The 16,034-nt window shown below is 41.1% G+C and overlaps 1 protein-coding gene across 1 annotated transcript in view; it reads left to right on the forward strand.

The window, feature by feature from the left end:
• ADTRP (androgen dependent TFPI regulating protein) overlaps positions 1–15,557 on the forward strand; it is a 31,380-nt gene extending 15,823 nt beyond the window's left edge. The window contains exons 4-6 of the mRNA XM_066324654.1: positions 4,478–4,593; positions 8,442–8,593; positions 14,431–15,557. Coding sequence (XP_066180751.1) covers positions 4,478–4,593; positions 8,442–8,593; positions 14,431–14,474 — 312 coding nt within the window. The 3' untranslated portion in view covers positions 14,475–15,557. The remainder of the gene's footprint in view (positions 1–4,477; positions 4,594–8,441; positions 8,594–14,430) is intronic.
• Positions 15,558–16,034: the final 477 nt, after the last annotated feature.

Below are 16,034 nucleotides of genomic sequence, written 5' to 3' on the forward strand. Positions count from 1 at the left end.
ATTGTTTTAGCCTGTTTCCCTTACCTTGGAGTGAAATAGGGGTATTTTTCCCTCCCTCTGTGATAATTATTTTTGACAGTTTCACTGTTTATATATGAAACTGAGAAACTGTTAATTGAAATAAAAAATGAGTCACTGTTTCCAGCAAGTTTTGCCAATGTTTTGATCTGTGTCAATCTGAGCTTAATTATTAAGTTTTCTTTAAAGGAAGAGGCAAAACCGTATATTTTACTTTGGCCTCATACAAACACTGTGCTCCTCAGAAATACATCAGTTTAAGAATGTGAAAATGCTGCTAAGTAGGATTGAAAATATATTTAATGACTATGCACCAGAGACCCATGGTTAAAAATAATGTGGATGAGAAAATACATCTTTTTTTTCATCCTTCTGGGTTTTTTTGGGTTTGTTTTTATTTTTTTTTTTTTTTAAGAGAAGAATGTGAGAAGCCTTTATAGCCTTTCAGCAGATCTGATTAACTATGATACATGGTCTATCACAAATGATGTTGCCAAAGTCAACGTCTCTGGGCTGTGAGAGGGAAATCATGTGGAAAGCCAACTCTGTGCCCCGTAGCCATCCACACATTCCCCTGGTGTCTGCTCTACAAATATGCATCTGCTGTCAGAAACTTGCTGGGGTATGCGGGAGAAACTCCTCTGTGATTTAACTGTTAATGCACAAATTTGGCTTGGCAGAATGAGACTCTGGGATAGCAGAGGTGCAAGGGAAGATTTTCCCACATGTTTACGAGCCTGGGGTGTATGTGTACGTGAGGAGGAATTGAGAGCCACAGTGGAAAAATGAAAAAAAAACAAACAAACCAACCAACCAACAAACCTTTGTATCTACAAAGGAAAAATAATACAATTTTTAAAGACCATCCTGGGGGTGCTTGAGGAAACTGAGAACTGTTGTAGAAATCTGTCTCAAGAAGGTATATTCACAGCAAATTTAAATGACTTTACAAAACCCCCCCACATCTAGTTAATATACATGGCAAAAAGTATTTTAAAAGATGCAGTTATTTGAAAGGAAACAGCACAGTCATGGGCCATTGACATCACTGGACTTGGAAAGAGAGCAGCTTGCAGCTTTCCTATGCCACGACAATTATTATTTTTTTATTTTGGCATTTGTTTTTCCAAATCAGGATAGCTCCAAGACCTTTAAGAAACTGCAAAACAAGAGGCAAGACAGTCCCACTCCTGAATGCTTTTGCTCTTCTTGGACATGGAAACACTCTTACAAGCAGAGGAAAGCTCATTGAATCAGGGAGAGCAGAAATTTCAACCTACCCCTTCCATTAAACTCCTGGCTATTCCCAGAAGCCAAATTTTCCAGTTTTGCCAGTAATTTTCAAGCTTCTATTGATTTATAGGCCCCTAATTGTTTTCTCCAACTCCTACGTAAGTGGAGGAGCCTGAAAAAAAGAGTAGTAAAGCGTATCAGCCTTTTCTAAAGCAGCACAGACTAAAAAGCAGATCTCCCAACAATCTTTTGCAGGAACTACCAGCCTGCTGCTCAGCAGCAGTGCGAATGCATGGCATGTTGGAGCAGCAGGCTGCCCCTCACCACCCCCAGCCTCTCCCTGTGACTGTATCCTGCTGTCCACACTTTGTCTGTGTGCTGCTGGAACGTATGTGCTTCCCAGCATGAAGCTACATCTCTCCTGTGGAACACTGAGCCACTCACCCCTGGTCATGGACACAGCGGATGTGCAACCCTTGCCCATCACAGTCATCACTGCATCAATCTCTTAAGCCTTTGAAACTCCTCATTTTCCTCTCCTCTCTAGATGCAACAACACGTTCAGTGCACTCACAATTTCTGTGCCTGCCTTTGGGCTGCTACACCATTCATGCTTTCTGGCTCTTTGTGCTGCTCTTTCCTGGGCATGCTCCAAAATACCTGTCAAAATGAGGTGCTCTAAATCAGTGTGCCAGCCAAAGGCTTAGGCTAAAGCCTGAAAATGAGGACAAGGTGCAGGTTTTCCGTCACTGCTGCCTTGCCATGGGCATTTTGGATTTTGTTCAAGGACAAACTATTGTTCAACTATGGAAAATAAACCCTTAAATCTTTTTGAAAGCACCTTAACATATAGATTTCTGACTAAAAGAAGTTACAGGGATTATATATGAAAACTGTGTGCATTGAAGATATTTTTCTGGTTAAATGAATCCAGGAATCACTTGTACTGATATGAGACCTCTGCAATCATCCAAGCAGGTTGTAGAGCTGAAGAATATCTCTGTGAAACAGAACAGAAGAAAATCCCAGTGCAAATGACTGAGAAGAACGGGAACATCAAATAAATATTTTTTATCTATTTTCTCTGGTAAAGGATACCTGAGGTGGAATGGTTATTTCGATAGAAGGATAGCCAGGAATGAATAGCAGCTCCTGGGTGTGGTAGGAGGGCTGAAGGAGGATACTCAGCTCCCGGGGAGTGGTCACTTGGAAGCAGCAGACAAAAGTGCATGTCCATCTCTTAAATAGCTAAATACATTATGCTGTTTATAGCTCACTTTGCATTTAAAAAATTTAACGTGTATTTTTCACAACATATAGCATAAATATATGGCGCTGTGGTGGTTTGAAAGAAAACAAGTGAGAGGCTCAAAGTCAGAAATACAATTTAAGAGGAAGAAAGGAAAAAAAAAGTATAATAAAACAAATGCAATAATACGAAAAACCACTGACAGAATCAGAATACAACCTGAGGAGGGTGATGGAAGCAGTCCAGATGAGGTGGTCTTCCTGAAGCAATGATCTCGTAGAAAAGGTCTGGTAACTCTTGTCCTCTGGGAATCCAGTGGGTAAGGACTGCTTGTACTGTCCCAAATCCCAGCTTATATCCAGGTGAGCATGCTTGGCTCCTCCCCATGGGCGGAGCATCTCACAATGGGATGATGAGTCATACAGGGGCTCCTTGATGGCCCATTAAAGAGAGATGGCTCCCGGAGGGAGTTTCCATGTGAGTTATGGGCAAGGCATTGATGGGCCATTAACAGGAGGCACCCCAGAGGGAGGGGGCCTGGGAAAACACTGCCCCACCTGGATTCAACAGTTCATGAAGATGGTGATAGAATACTTTGTGCACATCCTACACTACAACTCAGGACAGGTGATAAAACTTTCACACCCTATTACCATACCAGGTACTGACAACAGTTTCTGAAAAACACATACATTAAAAATGTTAGAACCATTTCCTTGGGACAAGAGTAATCTTCATACCATACACCCACCAGGTTATGCCTTTAGGGAGAAAGACAAAAAAAAAAAAAAATCCTTAGTTTGACATCTTTTTCTATTTAAAAGTCTATCTAGCTTTCTCTGTTGCCCTCCTCCCATACCTCCCCCATCTATCCATGAAATTATTTACATAATTAAGAGGAATTTAACCACCTAATCAGCTACAGTTCTTGCTAGAGTTTTCTCCTGCTGCATTTCATTGACTAGTTTTGCTTTGTTGCTCCCTAACATTGTTTAAGCCATCTGTCCTAGGTATTACAACTCAAAGTTATTGCTTGCTTGCACAGAGAATACAACATTTTTAGTGCAGAAATTTCACCCAGGCAAATTATTTTCTGAAGTTGTTACAAATCAGTCAAAAATTTGAAGCATTAGCATCCCTGCATTTAACATCTGAGCCCAGAAGGCTTTCTACTGTGCTCCCAACATCCCCATGGTGAGTAGCATCCCTCCTGGAGGCAGCTCCTCACCGCAAAAGAGTCAGTGCCACCAAACCATCTGCCCAGATCTCAAAAATCCTCCATGCTCAAGACAGTTATCATTAAAGTCCCTGAAACTGAAGCTACAATTCAAACTCTTCAACAAGAAAAAAAGAAAGAAAAAGAAAGTGGAAAAACACATTTCTCCATCAATTTAACTCCTTTCTGATTCTGGGATAAACTTGTTTGAAGTTCCTTCATCATCTTCAATCACAGCTAACTGAAGCCTCCTGTATGCTTACAACCCCATTTTTCCATTTACAAAGGGAAGCACTACACACTGGGATTGCACTGGAGCAAGTAATAAATTACGCTATATAAAATACAATAATGACTAGAAGAGAACATGAAGGCAATTCAGCAATTGCTTAGTGAGTTCAAGGAGCACTCTTCTGACATACTCAGCTGCACATAATGTTAGTGTTCAATATCTTTTGTACTCTAATGGGAATTATAAAAAAAATAATTGTATTACAAAATGCAAAAGGAGAGCTCACCTATTATAAATATAGACCATGCTACAGGCAAACCTCATTTTTACATCATATTAACAAGAAAATTTTTGTACTTATTACTCTAGGGGTACTTCTTCATTGTAAAAAATAAAGCATGCACACTTGTATACAATTATACTCGCTGTTGTTAAATAATTCTTTGCTTCTGAGCAGGGGCCTGAACTTTGTGATCAGCGATGACTGAAGGTGAGGCAGTGTCAGTGACAGACTCTCTTTTTCCCTCAGCACACAGCTGTATTGCCATTTGCTCTCCTGGAAATCCTTGCCTTGCCGCATCGTTACCCAGCAAAGAAGAAGGGATTGATCCTACTGGGATTTGTTGCTTTTCTGTATATCAGTTGGTAAGAATTTAAGGTGTTTGTTTTTTTTTTTTTTTGTTTGTTTTTTTTTGTTTTTGTTTTTGTTTTTTGTTTTTTGTTTTTTTTTTTTGTTTTTTTTTTTGTTTGTTTTTTTTCCCCAGTAACGTACTTATTAAAATAAGGTCAAACGCTATATTTTAGATCTAAGGTTCCCACCTAGCCACAGGGAGGACAGCCGTCTTTTCTGCGAAGGAATCATTTAAGCTAGCTATGACCCATGAAAATTATTTCCAAATGTAAGCAAGGTAGGTTTCTTCAAACACAATACAGGTCCTGAGACCTTACATAGTGTTTCCTGCTCTTGTAAGGCCTCTTATAGGAAAGTAACTAAATTGCCATAAACTCAGGGATAATTTGAGTAATTTCTTCTGGGCTGGAGTTTTTACTTCTGCTGGTACCAGCAAATTTACCTCCACTTGCTGCCCTGCTCATGACAAAACCACCAAATCCCAAAAGGTCTGGGGGTCATGGGAGCAGGAGAAGAGTAAAACTCAGTTTAGTGTTTGGCAGAGACATGTGGCTGGTTTTAGAAACTCGAGACAGAAAAGGATACTTGGAGCCAGATGCAAACTGGTGGGTAGTGAGGAGGCATCTACCCCACCACCACCTCCCACTCCACCAGTGAGCACTGCCCACATTTCCAGCAGTGCACCAGTTGATCCCCAACCTTTTGGAAAATGATCCTGAGAGAATAAACTATAACTGATGAGCACCTCCCACAGCTCACAGCCATCTGTCCACCTGCTGTGTGCGTGTCATGCACTCCTGGAGAGGGTTTGCTCATTGCATCCTGGCTGCAGTGCCAGGATATGGAGGCACTGGCACCCCATGTAACCATGGGCACCTGCCAACACTTCAAAGCTCTCAGAGGATGCCAACTCAGGAAGGAGGCTGTATCATTTCAGGGTATGCTGTGATACAGCTTTCCAGAGCTGAGGAAACATCCAGGCTCTAGGGTGGAGAATACAGAACACCTGTATAACAACAAGAGGATACTGGTGAGCGAGGAAGCAACTTGTCATAATGCAGATTTCTGAGAAGTCACTGGAACTATGAGGAAACCCCTCCTTCTTATTCCTACTCACCAGATCTCACTCTCAGCTAGAGACCATCTTCAGCTCAGGGAGTAAAAATCTGAAATAGAAAATAAGCTGTTCAGATGAAAAACTTGGAGTGACTTGGAACCCCTCAGAGTGCCTGTGGAAACAGGGGACTTCACTGATACATTACATAAGAAAATTAGGAGCCATTTATTCTAATCCAGCCCAGAGCCTAATAGGATTACGACCATGGCTTCCTAAATTCCTTTTCTATGTTCTGATTCACCCAGTTGCTTAACACCAGCTTTGTTTTGCTTGTCTCATGACAACATTTGGGTTTTACAGTCTTTGAGACCAGACTGCTCTAACAGCCATGTGAGCCATGCTTTCCTCTAAAATCCCTATCAGCTGAGCAATTTCATCCCTCAGGAGACATGGCTCATATCAGGACCTGAATCCACACCAAAGGATGAAGATCAACACAAGCATCAACACATTGGGCCCTCCCAGTATCTTCTGTGAGTTGGTGCTTCATTGTGTTGCCAGGATCCTGAGTGGAAGGTGGTTCTTAAGAGTGCTTGTCCCCTGTGTCCCAGAGCCCTGATGACTGGATAAAAGATATGAGGAGGTCAATATGGTTTTCAAATCAGCAAGAAACCCGCTGCCTGCTTTCTTTTTGCCTCCACTTTGTGGTTCCCTGCAAACCACAGACAACAGCTTTCAACCAACAAAAAAAAATTTCTGGCCTGTGCACCAAAATCTCATCACAGGAACATATTTTACTGTTGGTGCTACAACCTGGTGATTTAATAGCCCCATTTGGGCACCATATGTTTCACAAGCAACAGAATCCTTCCTCCAAGACTCTCCTTGGACTGTCACTGTCATCATTGCAATGCTGATGGGCTGACAAGTGACTGGTCCCTCTGAGGCAGCAGAGAAACTGAGCAGCCACATCTCGCACCAGACACCTGCCTCTGAGCAGGGTGGCACTGTGGCTTTGAATACCCTGAACAGTCATTTATTTGGGTTTGAAAATATGGGTTGGAGTGCTTCATAGGGGACACACCAGCTGGCCAAATCTCGTGAAGAGAATCTAGTTCCTCATTATATAAAAGAAAGGTGGTTGTCACTCTCTGTTTTACTGTTGGAGATACAATATGAAAAGAGGAGTCCTGGGCAGTGAAGAACATGTGCTGACATTTGCCCAGGCTACACTTAGCACCTGGACTTCAGTGTTTCTGCTCAGCCTCTCAAGGGCCTTTCCTGCAGGCTTTTTTTTTTTTTTTTTTTTTTTTTTTTTAATTTTCTTTTAATTACTTAGGTGTTTCACAGCTCTGTTTGTTAGATGAAAGAATCTTGAATCATGAAAAGGAGTTCCTACATTAAATACTTCCATGCTCAGTCCAGATGGATCTACTATCAATCCCCTCCCTTTTCCCACTCTACCCCTTAGGTGAGGACAGTAAATCTTAATATACGGGTAAGACAAAAAACCCACCTTTTTATGCCTCACTCCTTCCTTCTTTTTCTAGAGAAAGGAAGAAGCATCTTTTTAGCCTTTTTTTTTCCTCCTTAGCATTCTCCCATTCCTCAGTGTCATGACACAGTTTCAGGATAGTGGGGCAGCCCATTTGTCACTTCTCTTTGAGTCATGATGTTCAGTGTAAGATAGCACGCTGGGTGCCATCAGAAAAAATTGTGGTTGCATTCCCATGTTAGCACTGGTGGTGGAAAGTATGGCATAATTCTCAGATATGGTTTTTTAATAAAGAATTAAACCTTTCATTACCATTTGGACCCAAAAGTTGGTTTTAGCGAAGTACTGTCCTTGTTAAAATGGCGCATCCTGATAACGATCAATTAGGACTTACCCTATTTCTTAAATTCCTTACATAATCAATATGAATAAAAATAATTTATTCACAAAAATATCTACAGAAAAGCATTTTTTCCCTATATTAATATATAAAGATCACTTTTATATTCTTAAGTTCAGGTATTCTCTACCAACTACACTTATGAGCCTTAAACAATGAATATATTGCCAGCGAATCGACATACACTACAAGATATTTTCTGAGAGAATAAAAAAAGCACAACTAGAAGAAAAGAAACCCTATAAAACAGGCGTAATAATCCTCTTCCTTTTTCTTCTTTTCCAAACAATGCTTTGCAAACAGTTCTGCCACAAAAGGATGAAGCAGCAACATCTGTTTCCTACCTAACTATTCCTCTTCTTTTCCTTCTCTTACAAAAGAAAAGGTGCAGGAGTATTCCCCTTGCCCTCTCACCTCCTGAAAACTTCTTTCCACTCCTTAAAACAGTGGACAACAGCAGAAGGATTGAGACAGGGAGGAACAGCTCTGCGTCCTCACAGACACTAGGGATCTGGATAGGAGCTGGAAAGCTGTTGTATCTAAAGAGCAAACATATGTGAGAGCTTATTTGAATAAGCTTCACTTAACATAGCCAAGTGCACATGCCTGTTCCTGAACATTCTGATATTTTACTGTGCTTTTACTGCTGTTAATAGCCAATGCCACCAGGGTGACAGCTGAATGTTGTGTGCATTTCAACCTGCACTGAAACTCATCCAATTTAGCGCTGGCTCAAGTGTACTTCACAGCAAATAGTCCAAGTGACAAGGAGATGTATTGACAGCTGAGCTAATTTTCTCTGTATTGAGCCTGTTTTGATAACTCAGCCCCTCAGGAGTTGGAAATTTTGAAGTGGTTCTTCTAACTGAATGGTCCTAACCAAAGGTAATTTCTCTCCTTCCTTGCCTAGGGTCCTGTGGATTTATTCTGTAACAGGAGAGTGGGTATATCCTCTTTTTGCTTTGTTCAGCCCCCCTGGGCTAGCAGCCTTTTTTGCCGGTAGCCTTGCCATCATCGTCTCCTTCTACAACTTCGGAGAGTTCCTCAACCGTATGATATGGGGTCAGTCCAAGTTTTCCTCATTACTTCTATACATATGAAAAAAACACCCCTAAAATGAATTGCTGTGATTGCCCAGGCAGACAGGGAGAGGAAGGAGGCATGAGTACACTGGGGAAAGTTCTGGGGTGGTGGTATTTGGGTGTCAGATAGTGATTGTTGAGTCCCACCCACATGCTAACAAATACAGAACAAATTGGAGCAAGGATCCCAACCCTACCAGACAAGGTTGGTCCAACTTTCTGTAGTTTGGCTCAAGAAGCACCTCTTACCAGCATAATCACTGGATTGTGAATTCCTGCTCAAAGAAGGGTCCAGAGAAGCCACATGTCTTGGGTTAAAAGTCTTACACCTGCATCACATGTTGTTTGTCAGACTAGGGAATAGCAGTGTTTACTGCAAATTTACAGGAATCATTTGTGTGTCCAAGCAAAAGCACTGCTGCAGCAGCTCCATGACTAAAACAGCACTTCGGAAAGTTTTACAAACTGCTGAGTATTTTTTCCTTCTGCTTTGGTAGTGGTATAACCAGTAGTGACCTAAAAAAAATGAAAAGAAGCTTCCTTGGACATAACGGGCAGTTGCAGGATAAAAAAAAAGTAATTTAGGAAAACATATTTAAGCAGTGGAAGAAAGAGAGAATTGAGGAAGCACCTTTGGGACTTTGGCATGGGATACCATTATTATTGTTTCTGTCATTATTATTCCTTCTGGTTTCCTCTCCTTTTTCATTCAAGATTGAATTTTTAAGGATGAAAATGTTTGTCAGGAAAACGTGTGTATTTTATTTAGGACAAATGTGTGAACATTTGCAATTTCTTAAACTAGCTTTCTGATGAAAGAAAAATCACTGCAAAAACACCTCTGAAAATAAATAAGACAACCTCCCTCTGTTCTCAGGGAACATTTGATGCCTGATCCATTTTGCAAAGTCTCACATGCCTGTCAAGCCAAAGTAGAGTGTCTGTAGCTAGTCTCTCACCATCCGTACTCAGCTACCTAAAAGCAGCAGATTGGCTTTCAAATGTGCTGAATAACCAACTTCACCACTTGCTACCTTTGCAAACAAGATGCTTGCTCTACATGTCCATGTTTGGAGATTTTGGCCACATTCTATTCTGCATAAACATAATATGACATGAGGATTGCTGGTAAATGGAAACATATCTGCAGCCTTTCTGCACTAGCTCTGGTTTAGAGTGCATCACATAAATAGTAACTCTTACTAATCAAAGACTGAACCATCACTATATGATGGCACAAGTCTTTATAAGAGATATTTGATACATCTATGTATCAGATTTTTTTCATCACTGAGTACATATGAGTAATTTTAGGCTTAGAGTATGCCTGCTGCATAAGCTGGAGATAATCAAAATTCAAATAATTTGATTTCCGAAGTGTTAACTGATTGGACAAAATGTTGTGCCAAGCAGAGATCAAATTAACTGCAAAAATTAAATGCATATTCAACAGCTGACTAAAGAAACTGGGGCAAGTACTCAGCTTTACTGTGCACACAGACAGGCTGAAAAGCACCCCAGTTGTGGTAGCATGAATGTAACCTCAGAGTATGTATCTAAACAATACACAATATTCTCCATTGATATCTGGTGTGCTCTTGCAATCCCTGGAGGCCTCGTCTGTGTGCTGGGTCTGCCTCTCCAGGCATAGTTGGTATTTTTCAAAGGAGCCACAAAATCCTGGCCTTAACAATTACATGGTGTTTTCATCCACGTGCAAGACACTCTCCTTGAGTTACAGTTCCCCATGTTGGTGCCAAGTGTTTTTCTTGATCCACTTCCCAGCTGTGTCCACCCAGGAGAAGAGTAGGACTTCCTTAAGCTGGTATCAATAATGAAGGCCCAATAAGCCTTGAAACATAGCCACAGGGAAGCTATTCCAAATTACAGTGTGCCAGAGTTTTAATATATTCCTGACTGAGACAAATTTTTGGTTCAACATTGCCAGAGAAAAAAGAGCTGCAAACTGAATGAAGACACAATTCCAACATACCTTTGTTCCCACAGCAGAAATGGCCCCATGTACTTTTTTTTCATCCTTTCCTGTCTCTCCTTCCCATCACAGTAAGCCAGAGGATGCAGTGGAAATGATCCTGCAGAAAACAAACAAACAAACAAACACAAACAAGCCCTAAGCCCACGCCCCACACAAGGCAAAACAATCAGTAGCGGTAGAAGACAGAGCTCTTCATCTTTCCACACTCTCTACCCTCCATCTTTGTCTCCCCTAAAAGACAAAGTACATGGAGAGGCACTTTTTATTTTTCTTTTGCTTCCTCCTCATTCCCCAAAGGCAGTTTGGGTTACCATTAATGCAGTTATCTACTAGGTTTCTATAGGCACATCTGAAAACACCTTGATTAATAACACCTGCAGCCACCAAACAATGAGACCTGATGCTGGTGGGATCTGACAAGGCAGAGCTCTCTGACTGGGCTGCTGGCACCAGGATTCTCCCCAAAGGAAAAAAATACGGGGCTGTTGCTTCCTTTGTATTTCTTTCCCACTCGAATGAAGAACGCTTGCCCAGATGTGTTTATTCAAAGGTGTGAGGAGCGATTAACAAACAGCTCTGCCAGAGGGGCAAGCCTGGCTCCCTTCTGGACTTGCATCCTGTGGCAGACCGTAGGCTGCTGATGAAGCTTGTTCCACAGCACACCATGCTTCACATGGGCTTTTCCACACTCCCTTATAATGCCAGGCCATTATTTTTTTCCCTAAACCAGCTACATTAATATTTACTCTTTTTCACACTTAAAGGTATATTTAATTCCAACTTATTCCAAAGTCTATAGATGCCAGCTTCCAGCTTCAAGCAAGTAAGTGTTAAATCTACAGCCTGTGCTTGACAAAAAAGATGCAGTATCATTTCTGAGAGCTGGAAAATCTAGGCTGTAGAATAATATAACCTTTTTTTTCCTTTTCAGGATGCCAGACCCTAAATTCATTTCATTATTTATAGACAAACTGTTTCATACAGTATTGGAGGTTTTAAAAATGTATTATCTCTCATGTGCCTCTCCTCTCCCTCCCCTTGCACAGTTGGATTGGTGGTAACTAAGGCAACCCAGCTGCACAGCCTGAGAGGCACAGAAAATAGTACCAGTAATGACTTCTTTTTGTTTTAAATCCCAGAGTTTCTAGAGTACAAGACAATGTTGAGCAATAGAGAAACTCCAAAGAGGATAATTTGAAACAATGAGCTGATTCTTTTACTGCCATAAATTTACCTCAGCCAAGAACTTGGCTGCAGGGTCTGAGTACCAAAGATGAACCGTGTGATAGTTTCTCCCGTTCCTGATGGGTGAAAAACATCACACAGGCAGCTGACCTCATGTTTCTCCGACCAGTCAAACTAGAATCCTCAAAAATAAAGCAAAGCAGTGCTCGCTTGGGGTTTGGTCTTGTTGGGACAATCAGATCCTTGGGAGAAATTTGGATCAAAGTTCTCCACATCAGACAAAGCAGCCTTTCAAGTGAGGTCTCTTATCTAGAACCAGCATTTGAAGATGGAGCACATTCATTTGTCTTCCATCTAACACATCTGAAAAAAACCCGAAATAACATTCATCAGCTGCTTCATTTCAATGCTCTGGAATGCAGCTGGAGAGCAGCTATAGCTAGCAACAGCTTCTTGCTCCACCAGTGACTGAAAAACCTCCTGAGGGACACCTGGCAAACCACTTGCAAGAATTTGTGGGTCCAAGGCCTCTCCCAGAGAAATGCTTATCCTCAGGTGGTGAAACTGTCCTTTGGGAGAGAAAGAGAGGAGGAAAGGAGGCTGATTGTTGGAGTGGGTAGCAGCTCCAACAGACCCTCCTGGATGCTTGTTGTACTCCAGAAGGGAAAGCTTTGGCCAGCAGCTGGCTGAGGAACGCTGTCAGGGGCAAAAAAAAAATTAAAGATACTATAATACAAGGGATAAGGCAGCACAAAAAGAATAAGAGCCATTGCTCTGAGGGAAAAGAGAAAACTTACAGTGGAATAACTTTCTCATGCTCAGTGCAGAGATGGATGCAGGCTTCCAGATCTTCTATGAGCTCTTAAATATCTCTGGAAGACATTGCTGAAACCTACTTACCTAAGGCTGAAATAAAGTTAAACAACAATCTTCTCTTTAGCCTGTTTTTCCACTTTTTTTGGAAGTACTTTTGCATTCAATGCATTTTCCAGAATCATACAACATATTTTCACAACTGATTATTTTCCCTGAGTTTTATTTTTGTATTTATGGGCTTTTGAAACCAAGCTGCCTTAATACCCTGTAGCCTTGGGAAATCCGGCCTATGTGGCAGCTCACAAATCTGTGCAATACAAAGCAATACTATAATAAGATTGAATTCTTGATGTTGTCATTATTACGAGCAGCTGTTGAGATTGCAGAAACCCGAATGGCAAATAAAGGGATGCAAAGGGCAACTGTGTGGGGTGTGAAGCCCTGCTACCATTGTACTGGTACAGGCTTATCAACAGCAATTTTTGTATGAATGTTAAAATGCTGATGTTCTGCACATAGTTATTAGTCCAGACACAGGCTCCACCCTTTGGTATTACAGTATCCAGGAGAGATTGTTTAACTGAGATTCCTTTCCAGAGGATTTGTTGTATCATGCCTTTAAAAAACAAAGAATAAGAATCCAGAGTCCATCTATTCCTTTCAGTCACCAAATAATGTTTGTATCCATAATTTCACTATATTGTCAATGATGAATGGGACTCAGATTTCACATGATTTAAATCCCAGAGTTTGCAAACTAAATATGAATATTTACTTTTGACTCATCCATTCATCCTAGTTGTACCACAAACCTGTGATGGCACATTTATGTCCTTCATATTTGTCACTCCCCAAAGCTGCAGTTTATCCCTCAGGAAGAGATGATTGACTGTGTAAAGGAAACTTGCAGTATTTGTCACGAATGCTATTTTTGGTGATAAGTTTATCTGGTGATCCACTGGAGGCAGACTGGATCAGAACCTCTCACCAACCAGGTCTTACAAATTAATCAGTGGAGGCCAGACATTAACAAGTGCTGGTTAACATGTTGGGCCTGGCCTGCCAGACTAATTTTTTTCTTTGTGGTTTGGATTTTTTTCCTCACCCATAAATATCTATTTGGTCAGGACACACCAATACAATACAGGGATTAGTGTTTCAGAGCCTCTGAGTTCTATGAGCAAGAAAAGATCATTTAAAGGAGTTTCCTGTGAGTGAATGATTGTTGGAGAGGAAGAAGAGAGGCCGAGACAGTGTCTTAGAAAAGGTACCCATAAACAGTTGATTCTTGCCACACTGGGTGCTCCACAGTTGCACAGTAAGTGGTGCTCCAGAAAGCTGTGGGATTTCAGTAGGTCCTGCACTGTCCTGACCAGACATGTGGATCCTCCAGATATCCCAAGTGCAGGGATTACTCATCTGCTGCCCTTCCGGACAAGCTTTATTTTTAAAGCTTTCCACATACTCTTACAACAAACTAGGTTTGGTGGCAGATACTTTCTCCCACTGGCAAAGCACCATTATTCTCGAAGGGTGTGGCCCATGTCAGATTTCAAATAATTCCTCAGTCGCTGAGTAATCTGTAATTTGCTGGGGACATCCCAGGCTCATTTGACTTCTGCAGCACTTCAGCATCAGCAGCTGGTCCAAGACATGCACTTGCAGTTCACTCCCACTCCCAAATGGGTAGAGTTCCCCAGAGATGCTGGGAAACTGCGGCCAGTTTCACACCCTCCTCATGCCTGATGTGTGAAAGGACTTCTTGGTTGTGCCTTTCCCATCACATCCCAAATAATGTCTTCTCCTCTGTCTCCAAACAGGAGATTCGATAGTAATACTGGACCACAAGTGGAAAGGCAAATGAATCCTCCTCTTGAAGACAAACAACTTCTCCATGAATGCTGAAGCCATGAAGTAGAGGAAAATAAATGCAGCTGTGATAAATCCTTTCTCCAATGCATTGCAGCTCCTGCTGAAGCCATTATGACATCAGACATATGGAAAACTGGTGGAAAATATGAAATGTTTGCCTCTTTCATGATAACTCTGCAACCGCTATGAATAAGAAAATTGTGTTCATCTGTTTACACAGATTTCTCATCTCTTGCACAACATACGTGAGGATGTGTCCATGGTCAAAAGCTGTCACTGGTAAATGCACTCCCTCATGAGCCTCGCACCACTCTTATGTAAAAGACCTGTGAATGCAAGCCAGCTCTTGTTTGGATTGCCCTTCATCAAGTCTGGAAAAAATTAAGAGGAGAGATAATTTTAACAGTGCTGTGACTTCCAAGCTAGCTAGATAACAAATTGGGCTAACAAGCACTGTAATTAGAAATGTCTGCTCAGAAAGTTCACCATGAAGCTGAGTTCTTCTAACGAGAAACTTTCTGTAATATTAATATGCCTAATATCTCCCCTTCCATTTTAACAGGAAATCTGAAGGCAACAGTTTCTTCCTTTTTCTTGGTTTCAGTTAATCTCTCAGCAAAAGTAACCTAATTATACTGACTGTATGATTGCTTTGACAGAAAGCATGTTAATTTAAAGCACTGTTTAACATAAAGCTGCCTGCCATATAATTACACTCCATTCACATGTTTACTAATTTTCCTCAATATAGTTGATTTCTGTTATTAGCCTCAACATTTTGTTAACATCCAAAACACTGGAGATCTGCTTTGCAAACTCCAATAAACATGCAAGACTGAGAGTAGCGTAAGTGTTCCTTAATGGTCAATGTGAAAAAGAAAAATCTCTCTTATTATTCCTGCATTCAAAGAGGATTTGAAACTAGTTGCAGTACTTAAATGTCTAACTCCATCCTCATTGCCAAAGCCCTTGCTTAGAGCTACTGTGGACACAGTTCACTGGGGTGTTATTTTCACCTTTCAAATGCTGCTGGAGCTTAATAAAAACAAAGCACATTGTAAGCTGCCTGTGAGCAATAAAAAGATAATGTGTATACATAAGATTGTTCTTCTCATGTGTTAAGCACCTGATAAAAATTCTAATCTGGGAAGTTAACATGCTAGGCCTAGACTGTAAACTAAGTGAACTCAATGAGAGATGTGCATGCATTCAGTAATTCCCATCTTATCTAGATAACTCGCTCCAGCTCTCTTTGCAATTACACATGCCCGCACACAAACACACTCCTCCTTCCTTTATTGTTGAAGCTGAAAGATGCTGGTCAAAGGAAATGTATTGGAGAGACAGACAGAAGAAAATACATGGGGGGACTTAAGGAAGAAGAGAAAGTTATGGAAACTCCCTATACTGGCTTGTTGGGTATTTTTGTCTCTACTTCTCTTCTTTTTAAATTCTTTTATTTTGTACTGATACTCCAGTACAAACAGTTCAATCGTCAGAAACTCATGGGTCCCAGGACAGTGGGGTAGGTCTTTCCACTTCCAACCAGAGC

This window comes from Sylvia atricapilla, chromosome 1 (genome assembly GCF_009819655.1).
Source record: "Sylvia atricapilla isolate bSylAtr1 chromosome 1, bSylAtr1.pri, whole genome shotgun sequence".
Classification (NCBI taxonomy): Eukaryota; Metazoa; Chordata; class Aves; order Passeriformes; family Sylviidae; genus Sylvia; species Sylvia atricapilla.